This window comes from Helianthus annuus, chromosome 4 (assembly GCF_002127325.2).
Source record: "Helianthus annuus cultivar XRQ/B chromosome 4, HanXRQr2.0-SUNRISE, whole genome shotgun sequence".
In the NCBI taxonomy this organism is placed as follows: Eukaryota; Viridiplantae; Streptophyta; class Magnoliopsida; order Asterales; family Asteraceae; genus Helianthus; species Helianthus annuus.
The window spans coordinates 37,018,817-37,032,113 of NC_035436.2; the positions used below are offsets into that span (position 1 = coordinate 37,018,817).

General features: G+C 32.1%; 1 protein-coding gene and 1 long non-coding RNA gene across 2 annotated transcripts; both read right to left on the reverse strand.

The window, feature by feature from the left end:
* Positions 1-1,678: 1,678 nt before the first annotated feature.
* On the reverse strand, positions 1,679-2,058 carry LOC110934546. Its single transcript, XR_002588427.2, has 2 exons — positions 1,996-2,058; positions 1,679-1,913 (listed from the first exon to the last, which is right to left on the reverse strand). It is a non-coding gene; the product is annotated as an uncharacterized LOC110934546 (long non-coding RNA).
* Positions 2,059-8,661: 6,603 nt separating this feature from the next.
* On the reverse strand, positions 8,662-12,626 carry LOC110936135 (succinate dehydrogenase subunit 5, mitochondrial). The gene is made up of 4 exons (XM_022178468.2): positions 12,380-12,626; positions 10,544-10,854; positions 10,265-10,450; positions 8,662-8,971 (listed from the first exon to the last, which is right to left on the reverse strand). The coding sequence occupies exons 1-4, from the start codon at positions 12,528-12,530 to the stop codon at positions 8,915-8,917; spliced, it is 705 nt and encodes a 234-aa protein (XP_022034160.1). The 5' UTR covers positions 12,531-12,626; the 3' UTR covers positions 8,662-8,914.
* Between the last annotated feature and the right edge of the window lie 671 nt (positions 12,627-13,297).

A 13,297-nucleotide genomic window follows, 5' to 3' on the forward strand; every position in this document is an offset into this window, starting at 1 on the left:
GCTTTGAGAGAGGTTTGCGCCCCACCACATGTGGTCTCACAAAACTTCAATTCTATAGACGTGTGGTTTCTCAACCCTCTTCAAAAGACGTCACAGTTTTCAAATTTTTTTATTTTTATTTTTTCTTTTTCATTGTTTTAGATGGTGTAAAATAGATGTTAAATATATATATTATACTACATACACATATACATATAAATTCAGTTTTGACATCTAAAAGTCAAATTGCAGGTTTTGTTCCCTTTTATAGATAAGAAAGCAGTTTATTATTTATTACTAAAATGTTGTATTAACTTTATTCTGCAACATATTCTTTATAAACTATGCTTACCTTGACATAACCTAATAGCTATATTTCCTTATTAGAAGTCTCTTATAATTGAAAATTAGTACATATTATTACCTTGCTGGTGAACACATTTACTCTATGTTTAGGGAACAATTTGATTAGGTTGCTGATATTGAATTGAATATCACACCAAATTACAATAGCAGTTTATATTGCTACTATTCACCCAAATCAAGCACCTTAAATAAGTCAGTGTTTCTCTATATTCAAAAAACGAACTATAACTGACGATTATTAAATTGCAACAGTCAATTCAATCCAAATACTGCAATAGAAACATAAAATCTACCACAATTCGTTGGTTAATCACGTATAGTTCTTAATCGATTAGAATCAGAAAAAAGGAAATTGACTCACCGTAACTTAAAATCAGGAAGAAGGCGAACAAAGGGACGGAGTTTTTCGAAATCAATGACCCCTGTCTTTCATTGTTATTCCTTGAATGAGGTAAGCAAGACCCCATACTACACACTACATACACATACATAAAAATTGGGTTCTATATTATTTGTATAAACACCGATTGGAAACCCTCACATTGCATTTGATGAAACCCTAATCAATATAAACACACACACTAACACTCACGAATCGAATCGAATTTATAAAAGGAAAAATTCGGGCTGTTTTTACCTCTTGCTGCTCCAAATCTTCATTACCATACATTATCTTCATCTTAGAGATATAGATATTGCACTTAAAGGTCTCAACCATCAAAATACGATCCAAGGGTTAAAAAGTGGTTCCTAATTATGCAATGGTTATCATTTGAACCTTATTCCATGAGACTTGAGGTAAGATGCAAAGAGCATTCTTCTGAGTTTTAAACCATCTGTAATTAAGTTCATTATTTAATCATCATTGTTGCAATTATTAGGTATTATAGATAATAATAACCCCATGAAATTACCTTTTAGTAATTTTCGTTTCTAATTGGTTAGCATCTTTTAAGTTTTAAAACCATTTATAGTTATAATTAAATTCATAATAACGTTGATTAAGTTTTTTTATATTTAATTATTATTATTATTATTATTATTATTTTTATTTTTATTTCATATGATGTTCATCAACTATCTGATAAAATTGCAAAAAAGGTTGTAACCTTATTTGTATGATGTTTAGCAATTACTAAACCAAATAATAATGACTTAATTATAAAATTCAATCAAGTAATCGGTTACGGAGAACTTGAAATGGAAAAGCAATGTAAATATGAGGAAGGTGATGATGTTCAACTAAGTCAAATGATTTAATTCTTTATCAAGTATTTAACAATACTTAATTTATAAAGTTATCAATTTAATTGTATTTATCAATTTATACTCATGTAGAAAGACTAATTCCCTTTACTAACTTCATTGAGTTGTTGTACTATAAGCATAATATGTTGCAATTATTTAAATTTGGTTGGAACCCTTGTGAAATGCTTTATACGATAGTATAGATAAACGCAATCAATTTAAATCTTTTGCGCGGGTTGAAAACATCCGAGCCCTTAAAGTTTGCTGCCCAATCCTGTCAAACAATACCTCCTCAAATATTTCCTCTGCATCTATATTGCCTATATATAGTATCAATTAAATCACACAAAAGCATCGTATGTTTAAAAAAAATAGTAAAGTAGAAATTAAAAAAGGAAATACCAATAGGCCAAATAAATGTCTATCTCCAAATGAATAACTTTTCTCGTACCCACCCTTTTACACCTCCATATACATGAAGCTGCAAAAAGGAAAAAGACTATAAATTTATGAACAATTAAACAATACATTGATAAATGGTTCCAGATACTATAGTCATGCAAGGGTACCTTGATGAAGTATGAAGTGTCTGTCTTTTTGTATCCAATAACCTGTGTGTATACTTTATATGTAATATAAAATCATAATTTGAAAAAAAAAACCACTAAATCACCAAAAACATAATAAAACATCAATATAAACTCATAGATTATGTAAAAGAAAACTGTTATCCCATTTGAATATTTTAAGAAACAAACCAAAGTTTTTTCGAATAAATGTTGAAATGGGTATAAAAGAACACACCTTTCCACCAAGATAAATAAATTTCATATCAACTTATCTCTTTCTTTTCGACTCTAACTCGCACAATAGTAGACAAAGGAGTTGATGTTGAGTGAAATGGTGAATTTATAGCAATGATAGGAGATTCCTTAATCGGTCAAATTTATTACATATTGATTGAAATTGGACCTTTGGAGTGCTTTTGCGGTTTATCCCAATAGGTTTCGTTTATTAATTGCATTTAAGAACCGAACTTATTATTGTATTATTATAATTAATTGTGATTATATTCTCATTTAATTATTTTTTTATTTTTTAATATTAATGTAGAAAGACCATTTCACCCCTTACTAACATCATTAAGTTGTTGTACCATAAGTATAAAAGATTGTAATTACTTAAATTTGGTTGGTATCCTTATGAAATACTTTATAATATAGTATAGATAGATAGATATAGATATAGATAATTATTTTTTTTATTTTTTAATATTAATGTAGAAAGACCATTTCACCCCTTACTAACATCATTAAGTTGTTGTACCATAAGTATAAAAGATTGTAATTACTTAAATTTGGTTGGTATCCTTATGAAATGCTTTATAATATAGTATAGATTAGGTTCTAGCATTAATGTACTGTACTATATGTTAATATGGTGTTTCATGCATTGCTTTGTTACAAATTGTGTTGTTTTATTTGTAAATTATTATTATTATTATTTATAATAATCTAATTAATTTAGCCAAAATCTTGTTAATAATATATTAGAATATATATATATATATAGTTATTTTAATACTTTTATTATTTTAATATTATAATAATAATTCCTTTTTTTTACTGTTTAACTTTAATTTAATGATTTTTTAGTATCACGGGGTGGGATAAGCTTGGTGTCAACCGGTACTAGTATCGAAAATACCGGTACGGTCTTGTTTGGTATCGGTACAAATAGTAATTTTAATATTTTAATAATATATATAGTTTTTTATATATTTTTATTATTTTAATATTATAATAATAATTCTTTTCTTTACTTTTTAACTTTAATTTAATGATATTTTTATGATACTTATGATCTTTCGATTTAAATTTTATCTTAATCTATTAAATTCTGATACTAATATCATGGATAAGTTCTTAATATTTGATATCATTTGGATCCCTTTACCTATTTTTTTTATTATATGTTTTCTTTGAAAATATATTGTTGTGTTTTTATTACGAATTATATTTGAGCTACTTTTAATATATTAGTTACTTCGAAATTTAAATTTATGGTTACCTTGTCAAAGATCATTTTATAGAATAATCATAAGTTTGGAATAATTATCTTTAAACCAATTATTAAAACAAATTAAGATCAAAGTTAACTTTAAACTAATCTACCTTTATCTATAATATATTATTTAGTATAATGTGTTATTGATGATATTAATTTTAATGATTATTGATATATAATTATTTTATTTTATTTTTTATCTTATCTCTTACTTATTTAATATAAATTAAATGCAATTAATAGGATTTTTATAGGATGATGCATTTAAAACAACCATAAATTTTGGTTTTAAAATAGAACATATAACTAAACTTTAGAATATATATAGATCAAAGTTAACTTGAAACTAATCTACCTTTATCTATAATATATTATTTAGTATAATGTGTTATTGATGATATTAATTTTAATGATTATTGATATATAATTATTTTATTTTATTTTTTTTATCTTATCTCTTATTTATTTAATATAAATTAAATGCAATTAATAGGATTTTTATAGGATGATGCATTTAAAACAACCATAAATTTTGGTTTTAAAATAGAACATATAACTAAACTTTAGAATATATATAGATTGTACTGATATTTATTTTTAAATCATAATTAACATATTAATTTTCTGTAGAACATGGACAAACAAGTTTTTTTTTTGTATATATATTTTTTTTTAACGGCCAACTAAATCACCGGATAAGCATCCGGTGATGCCCTCAATCGAGCAAATGTATTTCCTCCTTCGTAACGGTCAGAGTTGGATGCATACCCGAGCCACCAGTTCCGGGGAAAACCCGGTTCGGCTGGTTTCGAACTAGCGACCTCCAGAAAGGCCTAGTTCTAAACTTCATTGCCACCACCAATGTCCTTCAAAGTGATACTAGTGGGAGTTGAACTTGGGACTTCAAGAAGAGATCCCAAGTGACTAACTATTAGACCAAATTGTCAGGACTTTTTGTTGTATTATCAAGTAAAATGATTTGCAAACGTATTTAAACAAGTCAGATAAAAACAAGACTAATAGAATCATTCAATGTTCTGAGAACTTGGTCTAGTGGTAAATTGATCTACCCTCCCTAGTGGATACGTAGGTTCGATTCTCGCTTGGATCATTTTCAAAGGACATCTGGGTGAAGGGATGAATCGGGGCTTTAATCTCGGGTTCGAATCTGACGGGGGCGTGGTCTCATGGCGATCCAGTAGTCGACCTTCGACATAGCCCCGAGCAGGGTAGGTTTACACGTGAGATTCTTTGCGGTTAAAAAAAATAAAAATAGAATCATTAAATTCTTGTGAGGCAAGTTATTAAAAACTGAAACTCATTAGTTGAAGCAAAAATTGTTATATTCGATCATGTTGAGGCAAGTTATTAAAAAAATAAAACTCATAAAATAAACCCCCTTAAAATTTGACTTATGTGGTTATTGTCTGAACAAAATTTTAAAATACAAAAGATTCTGTAATGTGAACCATTAAAACTAGTTATATACCCGTCCGGTGGACGGGTACCTCAAGGTCATCATGACGTATATCTCTTTATTGCAATGTAAATAAAAACAATTTGACTAGGTACTTATGTCACTTGACGGGCTCTATTCGCGAGTTTGGCGGGTATTTATGTAACGCTCGTGAGTTTGGCCCTTACACGGATGCTTTATTAATTATTATATGGGGTTAGCAACTATTCATGAATAATAGCTATAAACTTAAAAGTGGGTCACAACTAAAATTTAAGAAACCTTTTGTATACAAATTAACATTCTGTGTACAAATATAAACATATCAAAGTATATTGCAAAAAAGTTAGAAACGTTTAGTCAAAATGTTCCAGGTCAACCAAACTAAAATCTGTTTGACTTGTATCCAAATTGCCCACTTTAAGGCTAATGCACAATTGCACATCACCCTTATGTGTTGTTGAAGCCATCCAAAGTCCAAACACGTCTTCCTGCAAGTCAACATCACATCATCATCATTTTCCACAGTATTTTATCCAAACATAATATATGCCGTCCTCACTCTAAACCCTTAAAACCATATTCTAAATTGGCCAAATGGTTACCTCCTAACATCCCACTTAACCCTAAACTCCTACTTGTAACAAAAGGGTTTCCATTAACAGAGGTAAAGATCATCTAAAAGATGACATAATCTTGAGTAATAATACAACAAATAAACGCTCAAAGCAAGACCTTGTGTTTTTATTGATATCTTTCTTAAAAAGAGGGAAATAGTATTAGAACTCAGTTAAAGTGAAAAAAAAACATCCATTTTCTACCCTTAGAGGTGGTAAATTAGATTATTACTAGAAATAGTGTACACATACTCAACTTAAATTAGATTATTTTCTACCCTTATAGTCAAGTTTGACACAACATTTGAAATAATTTATGTAATCAACCCAACCCAACCCATACCAAAAAGTTACCGTTTTTTAACCCAACCCATTTAGGTTGTCACCCAATCAACTTGCCTTGCCACCTTTACCTACCACACATAACACAAAAATAAAATAAAATAAACCATAATCAGTTCAACCCTTCCATTCACTGAAATACTCTTGAGAAGTGGTACAACATTTCAAGTTTAGAAAAGTATTTATATGCAAAAGGTTTAGAATGGTCATACCTTTAATTCTAGGTTTGGAGCATTAACATCAGCCTAATATGTCTCTCTCTAATTTGAGTCAATGTTATCCTAAACACTCATAAGTTCAGCCCCCAATAGCAATGTAGATCATAAATCTGGGACATATAGGCAATCGATGAAATTGATGAAATTAGTATCAACCATAACTCCATACATACTGTATTGTACGTTAAGAACAAAGCATAAGAAACATAGGGTTTGGGGAACAATCAAAGATTGTAGTTCTAAGGTAATTGTTATCATAGGAACTTAAGAAGCATTCATACCAAAGTAGCTGCAAGAATTCTTGCACTTTCAGATCCCTTTTATATCACCGGCAGAACCTTAACCATCAGAAATAATTAGCATCCAAACAGTGATTAGGATCAAACTTCCACAAGAAAAAAAGCACAAATTTTCACACAAAGCATGATACTTTTATGATCAAAAAGGTGTCTGGATGTGTGTTTTCAAAAATGAAAATCAGTTTTTTTACAAACTTTTAACAAATGTTTTCACCTTTAGTAACCATAAAATCAAAACCAATTGCTGATCAAGATATTACACTGCTTCAACTTGTTCTTTGAATGAGGTAATGGCTGCAAGAAAGAGCATAGTTTTGAAAACCATCAATTGATTTATAATTATATTTTAAACTAAAACAGAAAATACTAACCGCTGATCAAATTGAACAAATAAGTTGAACATGAACATACAGATGAACAAAACATTAGCTTTCATACACACCCAACTTTTTTTTTCTTACAACAGAAAAAATAAACATCAAAACTTTATTCTTCTTTACGGATTTGCTCCGGTTCCACACTTGCCATGGCATGCTTGAATCGTGAAATACTTTAATTGTGTGATTGAATGGTGAATCAGTTTCGGAAATTGATGCTCTAAAAACCCTGGAATGCTTGAATCGTGAATCACAAATTAGAACTGAAAAAGCATAAACAGTAAAAAACAATTGATGGATTTGTGAGTTCAATTTGAGTAATGAAACCAAAACTTTAGCTGTCAATCTTTAAGGCTTGAATCATATATTATTATCAAGAATCTATGATAAAAAAACTATACGAAACTTACCGAGTCCCTAGAGACAACATCGATTCTCATTCATGCATACCCCTTCGTTTGTGCTGCTGATGCACATCCCTTCAAGGAAAAATCGAGAAGCAGAGTTCTGTTCAGAGATCTAGAGGCTGACCAGAGAGAGAGAGAGACAGAAGCAGGCAAGGTTGAAAGGGAAGGTGGTTATTGGTGGTTTTTGGTAACCGCAGCATTGCAAAACCTCCGTAAATTGCTGCTTCTAGAAGAAAAATGTGATTTTAAACGGTGAAGATTAAAAGTTATGGACTTTGAATGGTCAAGATCATCCTAAAAAACAGTTGAGATTAATGGGAACATTAGTATATAGAATTTCCACTTGTTTAGGTCAGTTATTTTATGTTACGTTATAGATAGATCGTGGGGTATATTTTTCCCAAAATTTAGTATGAGAAAGTCAAAGTGAACAAAAAAAACCTCCCCTTCTTTTTCTGAATTACAAGGGTCAGGATTTAATTTCATCTTCATCCAATGGCTGAGATTACTTTTTTGTTTCCTTTGACTTTAAGGGGAACATAAGAATATATATTATCGAGCATGTGCAATAAAACTAATTGATTAAGATATTTGGAGTATATCAACCCAAATATCATCAAATGGCAGCGCAGTGCTCTAGCGGTACTCTCATAACTTTTTTACAACGGAGTTCGTTGGTTTGAAGTTTTGTTTGGGACAAAATGTGCGTAAGCTAGGAGTTTTATCACAGTAGAACTTTGGGCAGTGGGTTTCTTCTAGAATTGGTGATGAGCCGGGTCACCAGCGTTGTCTGCGATCGCATGCATGGTTGGCCTTTTGCATACGGGTGTACTAGGGCGGCCGGGCTTTGTTGGACATTTAAAAAGAATATATCAACACAAATATCAAATACCGACCAACTTACACAAGGGCGAGCAAATAACCGAAATTAATCGTAAATAAAGTACAAATCTAAAATCAAGAACTTGTTCATATCACCTTCCGATTCACAGATAGACTATGCCTTCAAATCTCAAGTCTCGTGTCACTCACTAACTTTATCTCATGTCAATCTAGGACGACCCCTTTTAGGATGCTAGCAAAAGCAGTTTCAAATTCAGTTGCTCAAATATAAGACACATGTATTTTTTTTATTATAAGAAATCACATAATTGGTCTCGATGAAACTGAGTGCTGCATTGCTCCAGGTAAAATGATAAAACTACGCTTTAGGGAATACGTATTTTGACCCGTTATCCAACCAGCCCATTTTTCAGCTTTTGGTTTTCCATTTAAAACGCATAGAACCAAGGCATACTGAAACGAGTTCAAAGGTGCCGTTATTTCTTATAGATCTCAATGTGAAATGACTACAAGTTTAATCAAAACACCAGCTCCAACATCTGGTTGGTCTGTTATTATTTGGTTGATGAGCTGAGACCAATATCCAACCAAACCTACGTTGGTTAAAAACCAAATAAGTCAATAAGACACAGTAAGAAAACAACCTATATGAACAACGTTTCTGAAACAACAAACAAGGTTCTGCCAGACCAGATTTACGCTCTGTGCTCGATATAAGAACCAGAAAGTCCAGATGTTCCAAGAACAGTCACCTGCAATTAGATAAGAACATGGTCTCAAAATACGTACAGGTTATAATGAGTTGTTTACGTATGGTCGAGATGGGTCAGGTTGTGTTGGGTTGAAAAGCAACATTTCGATCTACTTTTTTACATTTTATTAACGCATAACCTAATGTGTTATATATGATTACAAAACTTGTAATGTTACAAAGAATTATATCATAAAACAATTTAGGAGGTTGTACTTACTAAAAATACACTTTATATGAGATTTTCAACCTTTTGACTTGTATCTCTTTTAGCTAATTTGTTTTATTTAACCCATTTGACTCGTTAAAGATAAACCATAACCCAAATTGAGTTGTTTATAAGTAAATGGATTATAGCTGCCAGTTCGCCACTAATAACTTTTTATCATGTTATTATCCAAAGAAAGAAGAAGAATACAATTAAATGAAACACCAGCAGTTAATATCGGTGATATATCACCGATATATCGGTTATCGGTCCCCATGTAAAATATCAGTGTCAAATATCGGTACCGATATTATCGGCGATATTTGACCGATAATCCGATATATCACCGATATGAGTACCTTTCTTCTTAATTCTACCATTCGTCTTTCTTCTTATTGTTGCTATTAGTGTTTTAAGTCTTAATTAGTTCCTACTTGCCACAACTGTTAGTGTTTTGCAAGTTGCAAAAGGTTAATTTGTTAATGGTATACTGAATTGTTAGTGTTAAATTGCTATATATATATATATATATATATATATATAGAAAGTATATCGTACATTACGGCTTAACATACTTCACGTACGACAACGTGCGTGATTTGTTATATAACATGCGTGATTAATTTTTTTAATATGCGTGATTATTGAGTTTCAACATGCGTGATTTTGGTTTTTTGAGTTATAACGTGCGTGATTTTAAAATGAACGTGCGTAATTACCTGTCGTACGTGATGTACGTTAAGCCGTAATGTACGTTAACCTTCCTCTCTCTCTCTCTCTATATATATAGGGTAGGGTTCATGCGAGAACCACGAGAACACAAACAAAATAAACCCACCCCCACCCCAACCCAAAAACCTAACCGCGATATCAAGATTTTTTCGGTCCTTGACCGATATCCGATTTTTTACCGTATTAACCGCATAGATGTTTACACAGATTCTGAGTTGTAATGTCTTGAACTAAAGCAACAAGATCTATCACATACTAGATACGATACAAAACCACAACATTTCAGGTTTTCAACCACCAAAAAGTGTGCGTGTGTGTGTGAGAGAGAGAGAGAGAGAGAAAGAGAGGACATACCTTTCCCCAATCACCACCAAGACCACTGCATCTCATTTTAAGATGTATCAGTTTCATCCCCAACTCATTCTCAACTTTCTTCCGCAAATACCCCTCATCGGCTCCAAAAGAGTCCAAGTATGCATAATAACGCCCAAACGCTACACTTAGTGCATTAGCAACTTCATCGGTCAAAGGTTTCACATTCTGCAACATAGTTTAACATATAATCCATTTAGACAAAAAATAAACAAAAAAGCCAAAAAATATATAATCTATTCATAAGAGATATCACTTCACCTCGCCACTCATCCCAACACTATCATCGATTTCCATTTTCAAAGTCACAAGAAACCCACTGAACTCTTCAACCGCCTCTGCAGCCCGTAAAAGGTTGGCTAAAGCCTCTTGACTAGTCTTGTCTTCGGTGTTTTTAGACAGTGCTCGTTTGGTTTTATTAACAACAGTGTCTGGTAATTCATCCCAGTTTACAGCCATAAGTTCCTTAAAAGCAAGCTTGATATCACCGTCTTTTATGTCTGGTAAGTGTGTCAAGCCATCACTGAAACAACGTGTGCTTCCAATTCCCATTGCAAAAGAGGAATGGTTGCCTGTACATGGAGAATATAATAATTAGTTTCTCATTTCCACCTCAGAAACTCAATCAAAAAGAAATATTGGGATTAAACACACACACACACAAATATATATATTGCTGAACTGCAAGAACTACAAAAACAACTATGCATATTACTTAAACTGTTATACATATAGCGGTTATGTAATCACGTAACTGCGCCTCTTTCTCTCTTCCACTATATCGGACCCAACACTATGCCCAAGTGCTTATGTGGTTCTTGTGAAGTTGCGGATCTCTACTTACCCTACGTGTTTATTAGTATGTATGTATGCATATCTCTAATAACTAATCCTTTGTCTAGTAGACATTTCATGACTTGCTTCTAGATGACGAGTAATGATTTGCCTAGAAATTGGAGAAACAAAAACTGCAATAATCTGATTCAAGACCTTGTTTTTAATTAAGCGCCTCGGGGCCTTGAGACATCACTTCATGCACATTGGAGTCAAAATTAGGTTCTCTATAAGACTGATATATAACAACAACCAAAGAGATGAATGATAAAAATGCTGATACGTAAAAGAGATGTGACAGATGCAACTTTCGGTTGTTGATACTTGATAGAATCATGAGTAAATTGCCATTTTAGTCCCTGAGTTTTTGTCCAAATTGCCATTTTAGTCCAAATAGTTTTTTTTCTTCTCTCCTCTGGGTCCCTGACTTTTCCATTTTCTTGTCATTTTGATCACATTGCCTAACTCAGTCTAAAAACCAGGTTATAATCAGGGGTATTTTTGGCATTAAATTATTTTGGGGTTTATAAATTATGTTGTAAACTATCCCTGGTTATCACTACACAACAGTTATGCAAAGTTACCCCTGGTTATAACCAGATTTTTAGACTGAGTTAGTCAATGTGATCAAAATGGCAAGAAAAAAGAAAAGTCAGGGACCCAAAGGAGAAAAAAAAAACTATTTGGACTAAAATGGCAATTTGGACCAAAACTCAGGGACTAAAATGGCAATTTACTCATAGAATCATAGAACTTATTCGGTTGTACATAGAGCAACACCAAGAGTACGTTAAGCACCCCCCTTCACCCTTCAGTTTCGGGGACTTAAACGCCTAGGTGCGCATAGAGCTTAATGTGATTTCGTAAGAATTTTTGTACATTTCCCGTTCAAGTACCAGTACCAATTTCTAGGTGTCTCTACGTGTCCTCTCTCTTTATCTGATTAACTGTACTAATAATTTCATCTAAACATTCACACTTTTCTTCCAATCATGTTTCCTTAAAGACTATTCCTCAATCAAACTACTAATATTTAATTTAAACTATTTTCAATACCTAAATACTGTTTCATTAATCCTAACAGACATCATTAGCCCTAAAATAGTGCTTCACTAATCCCTAATCTTGATAGACATCATTAGCCCTAAAATCATGTAATATCATGATGACAACATGCAATTAACACAAATCAATAATATCATTTTCGAGTGGTTTGAATAACAGATATGCACAAACAAATAAAATGAAAGAAAAGAATGTTACTGGAAAGCATCGACGCCGGAGAGTGCCGCAAGTGGTGGATTTCACGGCGGACGCAGTGGTGGTTGGTGGTGACGGCGGCGGTGGCGGTGAAAGCTAAAGATCTACGTGCGATAGAACGATAGATAGACCTCATCATCATCAATTTCTCCATAGCTGCTTAGATGAGTGACAAATGAAGGATCTGAAAAAAAGCTTATTGAGCCCTCGTGCTATATGCAGGAAGAATGTATTTGTTTTTGCAAATGAGAACGACAGAATGTTAAGTTTTGTTTTCCCAATAAATAAATATTACATGTTAAGTCTCCTACTTTATAGACATGCATCGATATAGCCCCTGTCTTTTTAGTAAACTTCGTTTTATGGAAGTAATGAAATTGAAATTGGACTTATCATAGTAATTGCACTTCTAAGAAATTGGATTTGGAATTTAATCATTTTAATAATAGGAGTTGGAATTTGATTTGGAAGTAATGAAATTGAAATTGGACTTAGCATAGTAATTGGACTTCTAAGAAATTGGATTTGGAATTTAAACATTTTAATAGGAGTTGGAATTTGATTGAAATGTGTTGAAATGTGTCTATTTTCAATTTAAATGTCAAACATATAACTCATATTAATATTTTCTAATGCATATTTTTTTTTATGATTGGACTTGTTATGTTGTGGGCTGCTGGAGTGTTGTGGACTCATGATCGTGTTGGGCTGGACTCGTTGCTGTTTTGGGCTTATTATATAGTTGAGGAGTTGATGGGCTAAAAGGGCTGATGGATTTATGGTTGCCTATGACCTGATGTTGCTGTTGCTATATAAAGGCTTGTTGTGTTCAGTTGAGATATGAGAGGTTCAGATATTCTTTCCTTTCAATTCTCTTTCCTCTCCTCGAGTGGCGACTTAGAATTTAGTCCAGAATCTGGT

Coding starts and splice junctions, on each gene's coding strand:
- LOC110936135 (XM_022178468.2), bottom strand. CDS start 12,530: ATGGAGAAATTGATGATGATGAGGTCTATCTATCGTTCTATCGCACGT. Junction 10,451..10,543: donor GTGTTGGGATGAGTGGCGAG/GTGAAGTGATAT, acceptor ACTATGTTGCAG/AATGTGAAACCTTTGACCGA. Junction 8,972..10,264: donor TTGGTGGTGATTGGGGAAAG/GTATGTCCTCTC, acceptor ATCTAATTGCAG/GTGACTGTTCTTGGAACATC.